General features: G+C 40.7%; 2 protein-coding genes across 2 annotated transcripts in view; both read right to left on the bottom strand.

Moving 5' to 3' along the window:
• The window catches only part of LOC308678730 (olfactory receptor 14A16-like), a gene marked incomplete at both ends in the record, with an annotated part of 35,055 nt that extends 14,352 nt beyond the window's left edge, over window positions 1-20,703 (bottom strand). The window contains one exon of the mRNA XM_081345964.1: window positions 20,345-20,703. Within this exon, the coding sequence (XP_081202090.1) occupies window positions 20,345-20,703 (359 nt within the window). The remainder of the gene's footprint in view (window positions 1-20,344) is intronic.
• On the bottom strand, window positions 1,619-2,533 carry LOC308677216 (olfactory receptor 14A16-like; the record flags this gene model as incomplete). Its single annotated transcript, XM_081343432.1, has 1 exon — window positions 1,619-2,533. One exon carries the CDS (start codon window positions 2,531-2,533, stop codon window positions 1,619-1,621), a length of 915 nt encoding a protein of 304 aa, XP_081199558.1.

The following is a 20,703-nucleotide window of genomic DNA, read 5'->3' as shown; positions in this document are numbered from 1 at the left end:
AGAAAAACCATTTGCTGAAATTTCTTTTTTCTAAAAGGTAAATATAAATTAAAAAATTACTTTGTAAATTATTATTTCCTTGTTTACACAACTTGCTAAGTCATATTATTTCTTGAGTTTGGAGGCTAGCATGATATTGTGAACCTAGTTAATATTTTTATAACCACCATTTATGACATAGTTTATTTTGAGATTCCAACAATCATTATTTATCATCATATATGATACCATTTCTGAGAATAAAATATATAGACAGGAATTAGAAAATATTTTGCAAATATATGGGCTAACTCATTTTTTTCACACAAAAATGTGAATAGGAGATTCATGAAAGCAATAGTCATACAAATTAGGCAAATAACATGATTTTATTAAGCAAAGCAGAGAAAAATAATTTTAAATGCAAAGTATAATGTAGACAAGATATATTCATAGATAAAGCAGGAGAACAAGACAGCAATATTAAATAGAGGACTAAAATGTCATATCCCTTTAGCTGGAAATCCCTCGCCTTTATCAAAAGAAGCTACTGAGCTTGGCTAGATAAATCCAGTAAGTACTTGGCACCTTCCAAAGTACACTTATAAAGAACCCCAAAGTATTTAACCAAATCTTCCCTCTTTTCAAGATCTCCTTCATTGTGTATTTTTTTATCTATCAGCCCTTCTCCAGGTATTAGACCAGGAATCATAAGTTATCTTTTCCCCTTTGTATCAAGTTTTAAGATTTCTGAAACACATATGATATTCTGTTACTATTATCCATCATCCTAATTACTCTCCTTGCCCTTTTTATTTCTTGTGGTTATCGACATGCTACATGCTCACCCATCCTGCCCTTCCTGCCAAGTGTCTGGTTTTGTCAGAACATTTTTAAGGAAAAGAAATAATACACTTCAACTAAATTGTGTGAGAATAATTTAGCATAACAGGCTAAAAATTGGAGGGCTGCAAACTCTAGTATGCCTTATGAACAAAGCCAGCTGCATTTCTTTGGGCCAGTCTCTCTCTTTTTCTCTCTTTCTGCCCTAGGAAGGAGATAATGGTAACCCTCTCTTAAAAAACAAACAAACAACAACAACAAAAAACATTGCCAACAGAACTGCAGGGACTTCTCCAGATAGTTGTCAGGAGTCCATTTTGATTTGAAGGAGCAAAATATTAAACTGTGTAATCATTTAAAGAGAGAGGAGCCCTGTGTACTTTTGGATTTAACTAGCTTTAATTGACTATATTATTATGCAAGCATTAGAGGAGAAGCCATTTTATACCTAAAGAACAGAGAAAAATAGGAAATATTGTTTAAACCTCCTTTCAATTACAGATGTTTTTCATAATCACATTACACCATGATCCTATTTCACTAAAGACCAGGGGATGTTAGCCTGTGGCATGCTAGAAGCTGCCAAATATTTACATTTAGCCTCTGTAAACTGCATTGACAGTAATCAGGAACTCAGCAATTTTTGAAGTTCTATCATTCTGGATTGAAAGATTGGATTTGCCTGAATTTCAATTGTGCTTCCTTTTTAATTTACCCTTAATTCAAATATGTAAGGAAAAGATAGGAAAACACAAAACTGTGATGAACAGAATAGAAACAACATTAAAGGTAATTTTTAGAATTTCCAGAGTTTTGAAAGGACAAGTTTGATATTCATATTTCTCCTGCTGTAGATTATTGGATTGAACAGGGGTGGAAGGAGGGAATACAGAACAGTCAACCCAAAATCTAAATAAGATGGAGTATTAGAGGGAGGCCTCAGGTAAGCAAAACATCCAGTTAATAAAAACATAGATACTACTATAAGGTGAGGAACACAAGTGGATAAAGCTTTTTGCCTTCCTTTTTCAGAACGAATTCTAAGCACTGCCTTGAATATCATGACATAAGATGCAATAATAAAATTAAAACAACCAATTCCTGCAATGACACTGGCCATAAGAACTGCAAGTTCAACTAGATTGAAGCCAGAGCAGGATAGCTTTAGCAAGTGCGGAATTTCACAGAAGAACTGGTTGACAATATTAGAACAAAAAGGAATTAAAAAAGTGCCAGTAGTATGCAGTGTTCCATAGAGAACACTGGTGACCCAAACCAGAATCATCATTTCAGTGCAGGATTTCCAATTCATCACCATCTCATAGTGCAATGGATGGCAAATGGCAACATATCGATCATATGCCATGACAGTCAGGAGGGATAAATCAGAAGCTGCAAAGGAGATAAATATGAAGACTTGAGCAGCACATCCTGAGTAAGAGATATACCTAGTCTCCATGAGGGAATTCACCATGGCTTTTGGGACTATAACAGAAACTGAGCCTAAATCCTGTATAGCCAAGTTCATCAGAAACCAGTACATAGGGCTATGCAATTGATTATCTAAAGTTACTGCCATGATAATTAGAAAATTAGCTGTTATAGTTGTCAGATATAACACAAAGAACACAAAGAAATGTAAAAGCTGAAAATGTCGATTCTTTGAGAATTCCAGGAGTAAAAAATAAGGCACTGTTGTGTGATTATTCATGTTTATGATTTAATTTAATTAATTTATAAACATAGATGCGATATACAATTAAATGAAATAGTGAACTATTATCATGATAAAAATGTGAACAGAATAAAAAGTAGACTGAAAAAATGTAAAGAATTAAAAGAGAATTACATAATTAAAAGAATGGATGCAGTTCATTCCTGTGCCTAATCACAGAGTTATCCCTATACATCAGTCCATGATAAACCTATTGATCACAAGTTATTTCCTTCCACTCCATTCTTTTCCTGGTTGCACTGTTTGTATAGGACTTGCAAGACCTTTTGGAAATTTCCTGAATTTTTGGAACAGTAATTATTTCTTATCCTCCTTGCAGAATTGCTACAGTGATGAAAAATTGGAGACAAATCTCCAATATATAGAGTGAGCTCTTGAAGGAAAGGCAGGATACAAATCTACAAGAGAAAGTAACATCTTAACTTGAGGGAACAGATTTCCAAGTGCTTGAATTTGTGTAAATCATACACACATATGCACACACGCACAAACAAACAGGGACATACAAACAGGCACACATGCACACGAGAGAGAGATTCGTTTTATCAGTAGTTCTGGGAATGTTGTGGCTGAAAAAATAATAGCATTAATATTGGTTGACAAATACCCATATAAAAGTACATTAAAATACAGTAATAGTACACTGAAATTTTACAAAAATAAAAATAATTCTCATATCATATTTACCAGGTGATACCTAAAATTACAATACATGAAGAAAGCATACTTTTATCAAGAAAAATGACAACTCAGGATGACATTCTCACATTCTGCTCAAAATTCTCCAGTTAACATTTTCTTTGTTAACATTAAACTTTTATATTTAATATGCACTTGATTTTCTATTTAGGATGCAATCACCAGCTATAGATTCTCTTTTTTTCTGATTCACAATATGATTGTATATAGATTTAATTATCTTTAATCTAGTCTGTCTTTAGGACCAAATGTCTGAAAATAAATCTCTCCTTGAAATCTTCCTTCCCTTGACATTCTAGAAGAACACTAGCACATAATATCATTTTATTAAATCCTTTTCTCAGTGTGAAAATTACCTTAAGAAACAAATGCACAGTCATGTAATTTTAATTTAAATAAATGCCAGTTTATCTCAATAAGAGGGGAATTGCTTTTCTGTTGAATGGCTAATATGCACACTATGAGTACTTACTGTACGATTTTTCTTCACAGAATTATTGTAGCTTTATAGACTGTTAAATATTGGCCCTATAATACATGCATAAAAGTATGCTCAGATCTATCTTCAGAGAAAAAGGCTGCCTTTATATTCAGCAAGCTTATTAATTATTTTGTTTCTCTCAAGAGGCAATTGCATATCAAAAATACACAATGAAAACTAGACAAAATAAAACTATCATTGTGAGTTTTTTTATGAATGCAATTAGCCATTAACAGGTAATGCATTTGAGAATATTCTAATATCAATCATCCCATTTCATCAGACAATCATAGATGATGTTGCCAATAGGATTAGGATTGAAACTTACAATTCTTACTTTCCAAACTGAAAACTCAAATATAGATTATTTGAGGAAACCTGCCAAAAGTTCAGAAACATATTTAATAACCTGGGATTTTATTTTATTATTGCTTTCTAAATTGTTGGTTGTTATATTATTTTGTAATATCAAGGATAATATAAATTCTACATACTGGATATTGGAACTTCTATCCATTTAATTAGTCTCAATTTCCAATATTGTGCTATTTACATAAATTATCTAATTTTGCTACATCGTGGGAAATTTCATTAATATTTATCGTATCCATCTTTAGTCAAATTTAAAAAATACATGATCTCAAAAATTGTATGCTTTACTACAAGGACAGAGAAATTGACAGTGAATTTAAAAATTCGTCTTTGAGATCTGCAGATCTACCAAAACAAAAATTTGGATGATAATACTTCACTGGCATTTTTATTGACATCCCATTCATAAAGCCTAATATTTTCTCTTTTCCATTTTTTATTAGTTCTATTCATTTATAACATAAAATGTGAAAATACAAAAGCAAATATTAGGGGACAACAGTAGAAAAAGGGAAAGATGTAACAATTATTGAGAGCTGACCTTACCTCCAAGAGAAGAAAATTCCAAAGGGTGTCCCCTATTTTGCTTCAGTTCTAACTTTTCAAAGTTTTTAAAGGAAAAACCCAAGAAGGTCCAGCTGCTTTTTGGAGGAAAAAAAACCCATCTTTGGAACAATCATGATCTGGATGATTGAGAATCTCCATAGGCATTCCAAAGGATGAGGGCCACAGCAGTCTCTTTTCCTGGAACCCACAAGCCAATTTTTTCTGGCAGAAGGGGTCCAAAGTACATCCCTTCCATTGGAATAAGTGGGATCAGCCCCATGTAGAAGATGTTCTATATTATTTATTTATTTATTTATTTATTTATTTATTTATTTATTCCCTCAGATATGATGCACTGATGCCATAAAAGCTAATACCGTGAAATGGATCCACAAGCAAACTGGCAACCAGTGCAGCTCATGCAGAAACTTTTTGTATATGCTCTCCAAGGGGCCATGAGAACTGTCCATAGCTCTGCATTCTTTACTAGTTCTAGCTTCCAAATATTCTTCAAGGGTAACCCCATGTAGAGGATGTTCTATATTGTTTGTTTGTTTGTTTACTCAATTCAAACTATATTGCACCCATCTCACTTAGAAAAGTTGCAGGACACATGCAGGACCTCACGTTTCAGGAAAAGATTCTACTGGTACACAATATGAATTTGTGCAAAAACTATCCTAGACATGACTGCCACCTGGCCTTTGAAAAGGAGTCATGAGATTAGGACAAAGGCCCCAAAACCTTTCTGCACCTGACTGGAATGCAGTTTTTCCATGGACAAGAGAGGAATGACTTTGTATACTACCCGGATCCCATGCATGCATGGATGGGGCTTTACTTGCTTCTGTGGCCTGGTTCCTGGTAGGCTGTAGACTGGTACAATCCACAGCCCAGAGGTTGGAGACCTTTGGTCTAGGAGAACATGCAGATTGTGCATGGGGTATTTGTAATATAATAGTTGCTTGAAACTGTGTGACACTGTTCTTGTTTCTTTGTGATGTTTTTAGTGATGTAAATAAAAGCTATAAGAAGTTCACATATGCCAGTGGGATAATTTCATAATTAGATGTTCCAGAAGGAAAGGGAAATAAACTAAGTAACTGACCCTGACTGGTTGAGCATTTGTTAGTTGACATTGTTAACATAAATGACATCAGAAGAGAAAAAGATCCTGTTGGACTGGATCTTTAGAAGAAATAATTTCTATGCTAAAGTAGGAGCTTCAAGACCATCACTTTACAATGTATTATAATCTTTTAACATTTAAATTTATAATTTATTTATTACAATTTGTATACAATGCAATTTATCCCTTTCCTCAAAAATTGTTGATGATTTATGACCTAAATTGAGACGCTTATAAAACCTATGCTTCTGCTACCAAAGCCAAACGCTCAAATTATCTCCAAATAGACTCCTATTCACAATATTTTTTGTGAGAGTGAGAATACCTAATTTCCTCTGATAGTGCTTTGCTAATGTCTGAAGCAAGAGTCATTTTGGGAATCAGATGCCACTAACTTCATTTCCAAGATGGCTAATGATTAAGGATGCCAGATTTGGCTCAGCAACTTTCAGTTACAATAGATTTAGCTTGCATCTCAGCTTTACTTCTTTCTACAACTTCTTCCTTTTAGCAGGAATATGAAAGTAAAAGATACAGGTACAGTTACATCAAACAGATGAGAAAGCATAAATAAATAAATTTTAAATTTTCCCCAGTTTAGACAGAATATGCTTATTTCTCATACTATAGATGATTGGGTTGAGCAGGGGTGGAAGAATGGAATATAGGACAGTTAATACTAAATCTAAGTAAGATGTGGAATTTGAGGCAGGCCTCAAATAGGCAAAGCTTACAGTTATTGTAATCATAGAAACAACTATAAGATGGGGAACACAAGTAGAAAAGGCCTTTTGCCTTCCCTGTACAGATGGGATTCTCCACACTGTGCTGAAGATCATGACATAGCTAAAATAATAAAAATAACCCACCAAAGGCACTTGCCACAAGTACTCCAACTTCAACTAGATTAAAGCCAGAGCAAGATAGATTTAGTAAATATGGAATTTCACAGAAAAACTGGTTGACAGTATTAGAACAATAATGGACTGAAAAGGTGCCACTGGTATGCATCATTCCATAGAGAAGACTGGCGACCCAAACCAGAATCATTATTTCAGTGCAGGTTTTCCAGTTCAGCATCATCTCATAGTGCAGTGGATGGCAAATGGCAACATACCAATCATATGCCATGACTGTGAGAAGGAAGAAATCAGAAGCTACAAAAGAAACAAAGAGGAAGACTTGAGCAACACAACCAACGTAAGAGATGCATCTGGAATCCTTGAGGGAATTTATCATGGATTTGGGAACAATATCAGAAATCAACCCCAGATCTTGCATAGCCAAATTCATCAGAAAGAAGTACATGAGCGTGTGCAGTCAATAGTCAAAAGTTATTGCAAAAATGATTAGAAGGTTTACTATTATGGTTGCCAAGTAGAATACTAAAAATGAGAAGAAGTGTAGAAGTTGCAGCTGTCAAGTTTTTGAGAATTCCAGAAGCAGAAAATAAGAAGGTACTGTGGTCACATTAACCATTTTCATGTATGGCCAGACCATTTTCATGTATGATCTGCAAAGAAGCAGAGAGGGTAGATAAAATGAAATAAAATCTTCAAAGCTTTAACTTAATATTTAGTTAGACTAAAAGAAAAATATAAAAGTGGATACATGACAAAAAATAACTGCATTTCTCTATATTTCTATCCATGTGGAGGAAAATGATTCACCAAACTTGAGTTACCTTTTCACATTATCCCTCCCAATCCTGTTCCTTGTTGTCATAGTCAAATGTTTGTCTAGGATTTGGTAGACTTGATTCAGTTCACCTTCCATTATGGAGTTTTAGTGTTCAGCTTTTTATTATTCCTAAAGAGTTATTATGATGGTGAAAAAAGGAATGATATGGATGGTACCTTGAGGTCCTACAGAATAAACAGGACCCAATTTTAGTAAACCAGTGCATAAAAGAAAATGTTTTTATATTGAAAGCTTAAGAGCCAAGATTCTCCAGTAGCATGTATCAGTTTGACAGAAATAGTGATTAAGAGAGGGAGAGGTTTTGTCAGGGGTTCTGGGAGCATGAACTCAGATTCTGGCTGAAAAAAAACCCCAATGCTTTGAATAAATAAATAAATATTAAATTCCAATGGAAGAGAATCAAAGGCCTAAAAATAGAAAATGAAATTATGATTTTACAGCTTCAAAAAAAGCAAAGGTGAAGACTTGGGCAAAGCAACCAAAGTAAGAGATGTGTCTGGTGTCCATGAGAGAATTTATCATGGATTTGGGGACTGTCAGAATCCATTTATATCACATTTCATAATTGTATAGGTAGAACAACGTACTATTTCTGGGGATTCTGCCATCTCTCCGAGGGGGGGGGGAGGATGGTTACTAAAGTGATTTTCAAACAACAGGGGATGTTTTAACTGGGGGAGGGAGGGGGACAGACAGGTCTGGATTGTATCTTCATTTACAACTGAAAAGGAAAGCAATAACCATAAAACCAAGGAGAGTTCCCTTTCCCATGGAAGGACCTGACACCTAGCAACTGATGAGAGCCTGACCAAATGGATGAGGGGAGGGGCTGAAATGGGAATGTTTTATATAGGATTGAAATGTAACTTTGTTAGATTCCGTCTTGTATTCCCACAATCGATTCCATCCTAGTAAACATTTTCCTTTTTGGACTAAACTTGCATCCAAGAGTTCTTATTTCCTAAGATGTGGATTGAGGTGGGTCCTCACAGTAGACGGAATCTGCTTTAAGAGTCAACCTGGAAGGGAAAACCTTACCAGGGGACTTTGCAACAAATACAATGTCTGGCGACGAAGCAAGAGAGGAGGGAAGCCCCATGGAGGGGGAGTCTTCCCCCCAAATGGAATCCCAGAGACGATGGGAAGCTGAAGCAGCATATTCCCCCGGGGAAGAAGCAGTGGAGCAGTACGACCAAAAACCCCGGTGGTCGATGGGCGTTGGAAGGAAAAGTGAGTGGGAAAAGGCTTCAGGAGAAACTACCCTGAGGCGTAGTAACCACCAACCGGAATGGAGGCAAGAGATGGAGAGTTCCCTGCACACCAGCGAGGAGGAGCGGATCCTGGAAAAGGCCATTGATCTGATGAAAGCAACCCTGAGTTCACTGAGGGAGGAGAGAGCTGAGAATCGCAACCGAGGCAGCGCCTGGGGATGCAACTGGAAAGGTAACGGAGGGGATCCAACACCTGAAACCCCGGGGCCGTCCAATGGAACAGGAATTGCTGCCTCAGCAGTACCCACCCCCCCAGAACCACAGATGGGGACCAGGATGAGGAGCGATACTGGCCACGGCGCAGACAACGCTCCAACCAAAGACTCCCGCCCCTGGAAGTCAAATTCAAGGGGGAGCCATCACGACTGGGATTTTTCCTAACCCAAGTCCTCAGCTACATGGAAGAGTACGGACGGGACATCCCCAGTGATAAAACACGCATCCGAATTGTGCAATCTGCCTTGGACGGGACGGCTGCAGACTGGGTGGTGAACTTGCATGACTACAACGCCCCAGAACTCAACGACTTCAACCGATTCATGTCATCTTTGAGGCGGCGGTTCGAGGATCCTTTGGCTGACCGTAAGGCCCGGAAGAGAATCAAAACGGTGAGGCAGGGCAGGTGAGCAGTGGCTGATTATACCCAAGAATTCCGAGCCATTGCCAGCAAGCTGAACTGGCCAGAGGACATCCTCCTTAGCCACTTCAAAGACGGTCTGAACTACGACCTGTATGACGCTTGCCTGCCTCGAGGAGACCCACCCCACCTCGACGACTGGTACATCCTGGCGGAGGAAGTGGAAATAGACCTACTGAAGAGACACCACAGAGGAAAACCATGGGGCCACCTGCCACCCGAGCAAACACGCGAGGGGGAAAAACCACCAGCCACAGCCAAAAAATCAACAGGTTGCTTCAACTGCGGGAGAGAGGGCCACCGTGCTGCAGAATGTCGTTCAAAAGCCCCCCCACGAAAACCAGAGGCATCATCCTCCAAGAAGCCGGGGAAGCCCCAAGGCAACACGAAAGAATCTTCCATGAAGGGGACAGAGGCTGTAGAGTCCACAATTCCTGCCAGGAACTGGGACTGGACTCCGGCCTGCACCGCAGGGACGGTGGACACCTCGGAAGACAGCTCAGAGGGAGAACCATTGGTAAGTGGACCCCTTCCACCCATACTTAAGACAGTGACTATATTAGCTTCCCCTATGCCTGAAGCAGCCAAAATAAAAGCTCTGATAGACTCTGGGTGCATCCGCTGCCTTATCAGCCCAACGCTGGTGGAGAGATTGAGCATCCCAGTGAGGAGGCTAAAACAACCAATCTCTTTTAGTCAATTAGATGGGACAATAGCAGGGGGAGGACCAGCCACCCTAGCCACTTTACCAATCCACCTATCACTGGGGCCCCATGAGGAGGACATAACGTTTATAGTGGCCCCAGGCATGGAATGCCCAATGATCCTAGGACTGGAATGGCTGAAGAAATGGAACCCCGGGATAAACTGGAGGACAGCAGAACTCAATTTCCCAAAGGGGGGCAGAAGAACTTAGACCCCAAAAGCACCCCCCCAACCCAGAGGGAGGAGACAGCAGCAGTGGGGAAAGAGAAGGGATTACCAGAGATACCGGAGGAATACAGGGACCTGGCTGAGGTTTTCAGTGAGGAAAGAGCAGATGAGCTTCCCCCCCACCGCCCCACAGACTGCACCATAGAATTCAAACCTGGGGCAAAACTCCCAAAACCCAGGATGTATGCCATGAGCCCAAGGGAAATGGCAGAAATGCTATATTAATTTTCAGCAGTCCGACTGGACGGACCTACTGCCTTTTGCAGAAGTAGCATATAATAATGCAGTCCACTCAAGCACAGGTTACACTCCTTTTCAAGTAGCTACAGGCCAGAGTTTCAACCCAATACCAGAACTAACCCCAAAAGAACCGGTTATCCCTGATCTGAAGGAATGGATTGCTCAATTACAAAATACATGGCCAATCGTTAGGAAAGCGTTGGAAGATGCCAGAAAAGCATACAAGACACAGGCAGACAAAAAAAGAACCGATCCCACACCATTTAGGGTAGGAGAGATGGTATATTTATCCACAAAATACCTGAAATCACTCCAACCCTGTAAAAAACTAGGACCAAAATATATTGGACCCTTTCCAATTAAAAGAATCATAAACCCAGTAACAGTTGAATTAGAACTACCCAAAAATCTTAGACGAATACACCCAACCTTCCACTGCAGTCTATTAAAGAGAGAACAACAATCACCACTACGAGCAAAAATCCCACCACCACCACCCCCCATCATGGTGGAAGGAGAACAACATTTTGAAGTGAAAGAAATCTTAGATTCCAGAAAACACCATGGAACGATACAATATTTAGTGGCATGGAAACACCTCCCCTCCTCAGAAAATGAGTGGGTTAACAAACTCCATGTTAAAGCACCTAAGTTGCTTAAGAGGTTTCATACAGAATATCCAAACAAACCAGGCTAACATTTATATGTTTTCTTATCCCACAGATGGACTCATCTTTTTTCTGAAAGGAGAGCCGAATGTCAGAATCCATTTATATCACATTTCATAATTGTATAGGTAGAACAACGTGCTATTTCTGGGGATTCTGCCATCTCTCCGAGGGGGGGGGGGAGAGGATGGTTACTAAAGCGATTTTCAAACAACAGGGGATGTTTTAACTGGGGGAGGGAGGGGGACAGACAGGTCTGGATTGTATCTTCATTTACAACTGAAAAGGAAAGCAATAACCATAAAACCAAGGAGAGTTCCCTTTCCCATGGAAGGACCTGACACCTAGCAACTGATGAGAGCCTGACCAAATGGATGAGGGGAGGGGCTGAAATGGGAATGTTTTATATAGGATTGAAATGTAACTTTGTTAGATTCCGTCTTGTATTCCCACAATCAATTTCATCCTAGTAAACATTTTCCTTTTTGGACTAAACTTGCATCCAAGAGTTCTTATTTCCTAAGATGTGGATTGAGGTGGGTCCAGGGACAATCACTGAAACAGAGCCTATATCCTATACAGGTGAAACTCGAAAAATTAGAATATCGTGCAAAAGTTCATTTATTTCAGTAATGCAACTTAAAAGGGGAAACTAATATATGAGATAGACTCATTACATGCAAAGCAAGATAGTTCAAGCCGTGATTTGTCATAATTGTGATGATTATGTCTCATGAAAACCTCAAATCCACAATCTCAGAAAATTAGAATATTACATGCAATCAATAAAACATGGAGTGTACATAGAACAATATCGGACCTCTGAAAAGTATAAGCATGCATATGTACTCAGTACTTGGTTTGGGACCCTTTTGCAGCAATTACTGCCTCAATGCGGCGTGGCATGGAAGCTATCACCCTGTGGCACTGCTGAGGTGTTATGGAAGACCAGGATGCTTCAATAGCGGCCTTCAGCTCTTCTGCATTGTTCGGTCTCATGTCTCTCATCTTTCAACAATGCCCCATAGATTCTCTATGGGGTTCAGGTCAGGCGAGTTTGCTGGCCAATCAAGCACAGTAATCCCATGGTCATTGAACCAGGTTTTGGTGCTTTTGGCAGTGGGGCAGGTGCCAGGTCCTGCTGGAAAATGAAGTGAACATCCCCATAAAGCTCATCTGCGGAAGGAAGCATGAAGTGCTCCAAAATCTCCTGGTAGATGGCTGCGTTGACCCTGGACTTAATGAAACACAGTGGACCAACACCAGCAGATGACATGGCTCCCCAAATCAACACAGACTGTGGAAACTTCACACTGGACTTCAAGCATCTTGCAGTGTGTGCCTCTCCATTCTTCCTCCAGACTCTGGGTCCTTGGTTTCCAAATGAGATGCAAAAGTTGCTCTCATCAGAAAAGAGGACTTTGGACCACTAAGCAACAGACCAGGTCTGTTTTTCTTTAGCCCAGGTAAGATGCTTCTGAGGTTTTTTGTTGTTCAGGAGCGGCTTGACAAGAGGAATACGACATTTGAAGCCCATGTCCAGGATCCATCTGTGTGTGGTGGCTCTTGATGAACTGACTCCAGCCTCAGTCCACTCCTTGTGAAAGTCCCCAACACTTTTGAATGGCCTTTTCCTGACAATCCTCTCCAGGCTGCGGTCATCCCTGCTGCTTGTGCACCTTTTTCTTCCACACTTTTCCCTTCCACTTAACTTTCTATTAATGTGCTTTGATACAGCACTTTGGGAACATCCAACTTCTTTTGCAATTACCTTTTGAGGCTTTCCCTCCTTATGGAGGGTGTCAGTGATGGTTTTCTGCACAACTGTCAGGTCAGCAGTCTTCCCCATGATTGTGATTCCTACTGAACCAGACTAAGAGACCATTTAAAGGCTCAGGAACCCTTTGCAGGTGTTATGGCTTAATTAGCTGATTAGAGTGGGACACTTTGAGCCTAGAATATTGCACCTTTTCACAATATTCTAATTTACTGAGATTGAGAATTTGGGGTTTTCATGAGCTGTACGCCATAATCATCACAATTATGACAAATCATGGCTTGAACTATCTTGCTTTGCATGTAATGAGTCTATCTCATATATTAGTTTCCCCTTTTAAGTTGCATTACTGAAATAAATGAACTTTTGCACGATATTCTAATTTTTTGAATTTCACCTGTAGAGCCAAATTCATTAGAAAGAGGTACATGGGGCTGTGCAGTTAATGATCAAAAACTACTGCACAGATGATTAGAAGATTTGTTGCTACAGTTGCCAGATATAACACAAAGAACAAGAAGAAATGTAAAAGCTGCATAGGGTGTTTTTTTGATATTTCCAGCAGCAAAAAGTAAGGCACTGTGGTTTGATTCTCCATGTTTACTCAGAAAGCTGCAGAGCATAACTGCAAGGAAAAAGATGAGGGAGATGCAGTTAAATAAAATTTGGGAAGTGATATTTCGATATGTGGTGAGAACAGTAAAGAAAACAAAGTGTAAAGCATGAACAGGAAAAAAAAGAGAGAGAGACAGACAGACAGAAAGAATAAATATAGGATGGGTACATTAGCTTAGAAAAGCTCTCCCTTGTTAATTTCTATCAATTTGTAATCCACACACACTAAACAATCAAGCACCAACCTTATGCTTTCCTTTCTTTCCTACTTCCAGTTTGGTTATTTCATATCCTGATCAAAAGGGTTGTGTACAACTAGGAAAACCTAGCTGAAGTCTACTTTCAGTTATATGAGATTACTGGGAATCTTTGGACCAGTTACAATCTGTTGCTACTCATATAATATTGTTATTGTGTTGAAAAATTGGTGGATGTGCTATGTATGGTGCTTTGTGCTTCTGGAAGAACAACGGTGTAAATATAGCAAATAAATATAACAGTATGTTGCTGTATCTTTTACTTGGAAAGCTTGAGAGTAGATATTGCCCCCTGGTGCAATGTGTGCTTGTGTGTGTGTGTGAGTATGTTCCTGTGTTTGTTTGTGTGTGTTTTATGTGATAGATGGAAGTATTCATCTCAGTTGCCTTTGCATCTACTAAAGAAAAAAAAGTAGAAAATAGTATAATCAGCTCTAAATCTAATATATAAATAGTAGATTCCTAAACATGCATTTAATGACATATAATTAAACAGAAGAAAAAGAAAACTTTACCTACAACATCACTCTTATTTAACATTCACTAGCTAGTATTATATGTAATAAATACAATACACTGGAAAATATTAAAAAAAACATATCATATATTAACAAAATGACTAAATAAATCCCCATCTCCAACAATGAAAAAGAAAATGATAGCTCAATCTGAAAAAAACAAAAAAACAAAAACAGTTTCCCCATCAAGTAAAAACCTTTATTCTCTCCAGGACAGTTTGGCTACAAAATGAGATGCAGCCTATTACAATTATGAACTCTGACATCTCAATATTTCTTTCAATTTCAATATTTTAAATAATAATAGTTTAATATTGAAAAATAAAACAATATTTACAAATATTATCATTTTTTATTCATATCCAGGGAGATTTGAAATTTGCTAAGGCTAATTTTCCTACAATTGATCTAATTTTCAGGTTTTTATTCTCCATGTTTCATTTATAAAAAAAAGTTTGTTTAACTGCAAGGAAACAGATGGCGTGCCTTATGAGGTTTGCCCTCAAGAAGGCCTGGAACTCTGTTGCTGTGAATTGGGCCCCGTTATCCAAAACTATGACATCTGGCAGCCCATGTGTTGCAAAAAGCTTTCTAAGCACCTGGATGGTGCTAGCAGTAGTCATAGTTGATGTGGGAATTACTTTCAACCATTTGGAGTAGCTGTCAACCACTATCAGAAATAGTTGCCCTTGGAAAGGGCCAACAAAGTCAATGTGGATCCTTGACCATGGTGTATGAGTCTCCTCCCATCTGTGAACTGGAGCCTGCATCATTTCTGGTCTGGACTGTTGACAACGTGTAACACCCATGTACCTGGGCCTCCATAGCCTTATCTAACCCAGGCCACCAAAGGTAGCTCCATGCCAATGCCTTCATCTGGATCAGACATGTCAAACACAAGGCCTGGGGGCCGGATCTGGCCCGTGAAGTGGTTTCATGTGGCCCGTGAAGCCATCCTGGAAACAGTGAGGGAACGGCCCCCACTGCCTTGGCCCTGGCCCAGAGACCCTCCTTCTGCCAGACACCCTCAGATTTGTCCCACTCCTGCCTAGGCCCCCATAGGCACCCTTGATGCGAACGATGTAGAGCTGGCCACGCCCACCCAGTAGGCCATACGCACTCTAGCCATGCCCACCCAGTAGGCCATGCCCACTTTGACCACACCCACCTGCCCCCCTGAGGGCAACCACAATGCTGATGCGGCCCTCAATGAAATTGAGTTTGACACCCCTGATCTGGACAATGCCCGGATGACCCTCATGGAGAGACTGCAATATCTGCTGCCTTAATGAAGTGGGGACAATTACCCCGATCCCCCACAGGATGCACCTTATGAGCTGAAAGCTCATGTCTGCGAGTAAAATAACTCTGGAATTAGGATCCACAGCTATTTTCTAGCCACCCTGTGTGAACACATGCCAGAAACCTGCTCAGAACTTTGTCTGCAGCAGTTTCTGCAGCCACATCCTCCATATGCAGAGGGAACTCAGGCAAATCTGGGATTGACAAGATGTGAGAGGCTGGAGTCGGATCTGGCTCCACATATGGTAATGGTAGCCTGCTTAGGCCATCAGCATGGCCCATGTCTTTTCCAGGTTTAAATGTCAGCCTATATCTGTAGGTAGACAGGAAAATGGACCACCTTAGCATTCTGGGTGAAAGAATTTGGGGGGGGTCTGTCTGTCAGTAGTGAACAGCCCCAATAATGGTTTGTGATCAGTGAATATTGTGAATTCCCTGCCATACAAGTAATTGTGGAATTTTTTCACCCCGGCCACGATGGCCAGAGCCTCTTTGTCAATTTGAGCGTAATTTTGCTCAGCAGCTGACAGGGTGCGTGAGTAGTATGGAATTGGGACTTGAGTCCCATCTCTAGACAAATGGCTTAGAACAGCCCCCACCCCATAAGCGGATGCATCACAGGCCAGGCAGACTGGCAATTTCTCATTGAAATTCATGAGCACTGAATTAGAAGACAGTAGTGCCTTTACTGCCTTGAAACTGCTTTCGTGAACCTTGGTCCACTTCCATGGGACGTTCTTATCCAAGAGCTGGTGTAATGGCTCTGCCACAGTGGCCTTGTTAGGTAGGAAGCTCTCCTTTTGACTTGGGGGAAAGTGCCATCTGAATGGCTCTCAATTTGGAGTTGACGGGGTGGATGCCATTGGCATCAATGTGGAAACCCAGGTACTCAGTAGAAGGGACCCCAATTTTACATTTGGCCCTTCTAAGTTTAAGTCCCGTGGAGCAGAACCATTGGAGAACAGCCTTAAGCCTTCCGGCAAGCACCTCAGTGGACTCACCGGCAATGAGCACATCGCCAAAATAGGAGCAAACCCCCAGAATGCCCTTTAACATGCGCTCCATTACTCCCTGGAATATTCCTGGGGCCACGCTAACCCCAAACTGGAGGCATTTGATTTTAAACACACCCCCTGTGTGTTACGATTGTTTGCGCAGCTGCGGTGGCCTCATCAACTGGTAGCTGTTGATAAGCCTGAGCCAAATCTAATTTTGTGAACATGGTACCCCCTTGCAGTGATGCCAGGATGTGGCTCACAACTGGCACCAGGTACGCATGTGGCTGCAAGGCCCTATTAAGGGTACATTTATAATCAGCACAAATTCTGATTTTCCCATTGGCCTTAAGTGGCTTGACAATGGGAGTTTCCCACTCCCCCCCATCTACGGGCTGTAATATTCCCTGGTTTACTAGCTTGTCCAGCTCTGCATCGATTTTATGCTTAAGCGTGAATGGCACTCTGCTGGGCTTGATCCTTATGGGCATTACAGCAGGATCAAGCTTGAAGGCTGTTGGAGGACCCTGGTAATGACCCAGGCTAGTGTCAAACATGTCTGTGAACTCCTTGCATACTGACACCAAGTTCGCCGCTTGTGTCCAGTTAATCCCTGTAACTTGGATTCCCAGGGTATCAAACCAATCAAGGCCTATGAGACTTGCTCTCTGGCCCTCTACCATAACCACATCCAGGGCCCCCAAAAACTCCTTGAACTTGATGGCCAATGTAGCCTCACCCTTGATGGTGACCAGGGAATTCTGAAAGTCGGTAAGGCGTTTGTCAGATGGCCTGAGCTTGGCCCACCTCTTGCTGCAACTGCAGACTTGTCTGAAGGTATTCAGTTAAATAATTAACACTGCCGAGCCGGTATCCAGATCCATCCTGCAAGGAATGCCTTGCAGTTTGACCTGAAGTCAGAATTTGGGTTTGAGGGGCCTTCGAGCTCCCGTGCAGCAGACACTTCTGCAACTGGAGCAGAACCCTACTCTGAATTGCCCTGGGGCCCCGGTACCTCTCCTTGAACTGTCATGCTGCTTGTGGTCCTGTTGGCGACCCCAACAGACAGATGCAATGTGGCCTGTCTTCCCACAGGCCCGACACGTGGCTGTTTGGAATTTGCAGTCTGCTCAAAGTTGGTGGCCTCCACAGCCCAAGCACCAAAGAGAGGGAACTACCTTATCAAGAGTGCTCGTGTCCTTGCTGTGGTGCTTCTGGACCTTGTTGACTTCTTGGTTGAGGTCGTCTTCTTCCAGTAGTTTGGTGTCCTCGTGGTGGACTGCTTCCTCATGCATTGTCCTTTTGGTGGGCCACATGGCCTTCACAGCTCCTCCGGTGGCTTCATCCGGCATGATTCTTTGACAGCTTCTTGGAGCGAGAGAGTTTATTTGGCAAATAGTTTCTGTTGCAACTCTCTGCTCTGAATGCCGCAAACAAGCCTGTCCCAAAGCCTCTCGTCCAGGTCCGAAAACTGGCACAAATGCAAAGCTTATCTCAACGCCGCAATGAATTCAGTGGCTGTTTCACCTGGTTGCTGAAAATGCTGTTTGAACACGTGTCACCATGCTATCACTGATAGCTTTGGCTGGAAGTGCTCACTGAGTCTTTTCTTCAAGTCCATGAATGCTACAGACTCTATCTGGGCCAGCGGGACGAGATTCTCTGCAATATTGAATGTAGCTTGGCCACAGACGCAAAGGAGGGTTGTGGCCTTAAGGCCATCTTCAGAAACCTGATTTGCTCTCAAGTAATTCTTGACCCATGCGATGTATGATGACCATCTCTCTGGGTGAGTGACATCAAATTCTTCTAGTTTTCCGACCTTGGCCATTCCAGAAGGTCTTCATGACTAGAGAGTTGTTTCTTCTGTCCTGCTTCCCAGCTGGCCCTGGAGCTGGTTCACAGGGTCGCGTGGTCGCTAGCATGGGGACTAGCTGACCAGAGGGTGGGGAACACGTTCCCAGCCAGGCGCGTCGCTGGCCTCACCCTAGTGACTCGTTGCAGCTCTTCATGGGAAGCAGGATCCCACCCTCATCGCCAGTGTTATGTATTGAGTTGGTTCAAAGCATGAGGTGAGACGAGCAGGTGAAACAGGAATATACTTTATTGAGCTGCTGGAACAGAAGTGAAGTGCGCATGTGTCTGCACGCTATTTATCCAGTTGGCCACTAGGTGGCAGCCAATAGATTTTAAGTAATACAGTTCCCGCATAAATTAGCCAATGGCTGAACAGGAGACTTTAAGTCTGGCTAAAACCCCAAGCTGTTACACAGGCAACCGTTAGCAGCAATTACAGATACGTGAACTTTGCACACAAGAAAACCCCAATACATTACACTTACTATGCATTTCTTTTTCCTATAGAGATAGATTATGAGATGGATTTGCCAATGCTAATTCATCTGTTAGTGATCAGCTAATGCATGAAGGTTTGGTCCAAGTGTCTGCAAATTATAACTGTTTTTTATTCTTCATAATTATTTTTTTTAATTTTTTTATTTTAATTCTATTTATATCCCGCCCTTCTCCGAAGACTCAGGGCGGCTTACAAGCTTAGCAGTAGCCTTCATTCTATGTATATGCCTGCTTATTAGGGCTTTCACACACACCCCAAGCGGCATTATTACAAAGTCAGCTTATTGCCCCCAACAATCTGGGTCCTCATTTTACCTACCTCGGAAGGATGGAAGGCTGAGTCAACCTTGAGCCTGGTGGGATGCGAACCTGCACTAATTGCAGGCAGCTGGTGTTACTTAAGGAGGCATTAGCCCACTGCTCCACCAAGGCTCTATGTGAAAAAGGCACCAATTTTAACTATGTAGTTAATTCATTAGTAAAAGTCTACACAGAAATATTTCCAAATTGCTCTTTACCATTAAGTAAATGTCATCCCACTATTTGTCATTTAGTGAAGCATCTATCTGCAGTCATAGTTATTTCTACTCTCAGTGTTTATTAATCTTTTATTTCCCTCAAGAGACTTGTACACCAAAATGAAACCAGTAAAAGAATAGAACCTGGTGGCATTTTATTCACAGAACTAGGGAAAAACTATGGTGAAGAGAGTATAAACAATAATAAAAGAATTGATCAAAATCTCCACAGTTGAGAAAGGACAAATTTGATATTTTTATTTCTCAGGCTATAAATGATTGGATTGAATAGAGGTGGAAGAAGTGAATATAGAACAGTCAACCCAAAATCTATGTAAGACGGAGTGTTAGAGGCAGGTCTCAGATAGGCAATGCATGCACTTAATAATAACATAGACACTATTGTGAGGTGTGGAATACAGGTGGATAAAGCTTTTTGCCTTCCTGTTTCAGAAGGGATTCTTAACACTGCCTTGAAGATCACTGCATAAGATACAACTATAAATGTAAAACAACCTAGTCCAGCAATAATACTGGCTACAAGAATTCCAACCTCAAGTAGATTTAATCCAGAGCAGGATAGTTTTAGTAATTGTGGAAGTTCACAGAAGAATTGATTAACAACATTAGAACAAAAAAGGATGGAAAAAGTGCCAGTGGTATGTAACATTCCATAGAGGAGACCTGTAACCCACACTAGAATTATGATCTCAGTACAGTATTTCCAGTTCATCACCATCTCATAGTGCAGTGGGTGGCAAATGGCTACATACCGATCATATGCCATGACTGTCAGGAGAGAGAAATCAGAAGCTTCAAAGGAGAGAAAGAAAAAATATTGAGCAACACAACCAAAGTAAGAAATGTGTCCGGTGTCCAAGAGAGAATTTATCATGGATTTGGGGACAATGACTGAAACAATGCCCAGGTCTTGCAGAGATAAATTCATGAGAAAGAAGTACATGGGGCTATGCAGTCGATGGTCAAAAGCAACTACAGAGATGATGAGAAGATTTGTTGTTACAGTTGCAAGATATAACACAAAGAAAAAAAAGAAATGCAAAAGCTGCAGTTGCCGATTTTTTGAAAATTCTAGAAGCAGAAAATAAGGCACTGTAGTTTGATTCTCCAT

Source organism: Vipera berus (assembly GCF_964194415.1).
Source record: "Vipera berus genome assembly, chromosome: Z".
Lineage (NCBI taxonomy): Eukaryota > Metazoa > Chordata > Lepidosauria > Squamata > Viperidae > Vipera > Vipera berus.
Note: the sequence above shows the minus strand (reverse complement) of the source record. Positions and strands in the feature narration are given on the sequence as shown.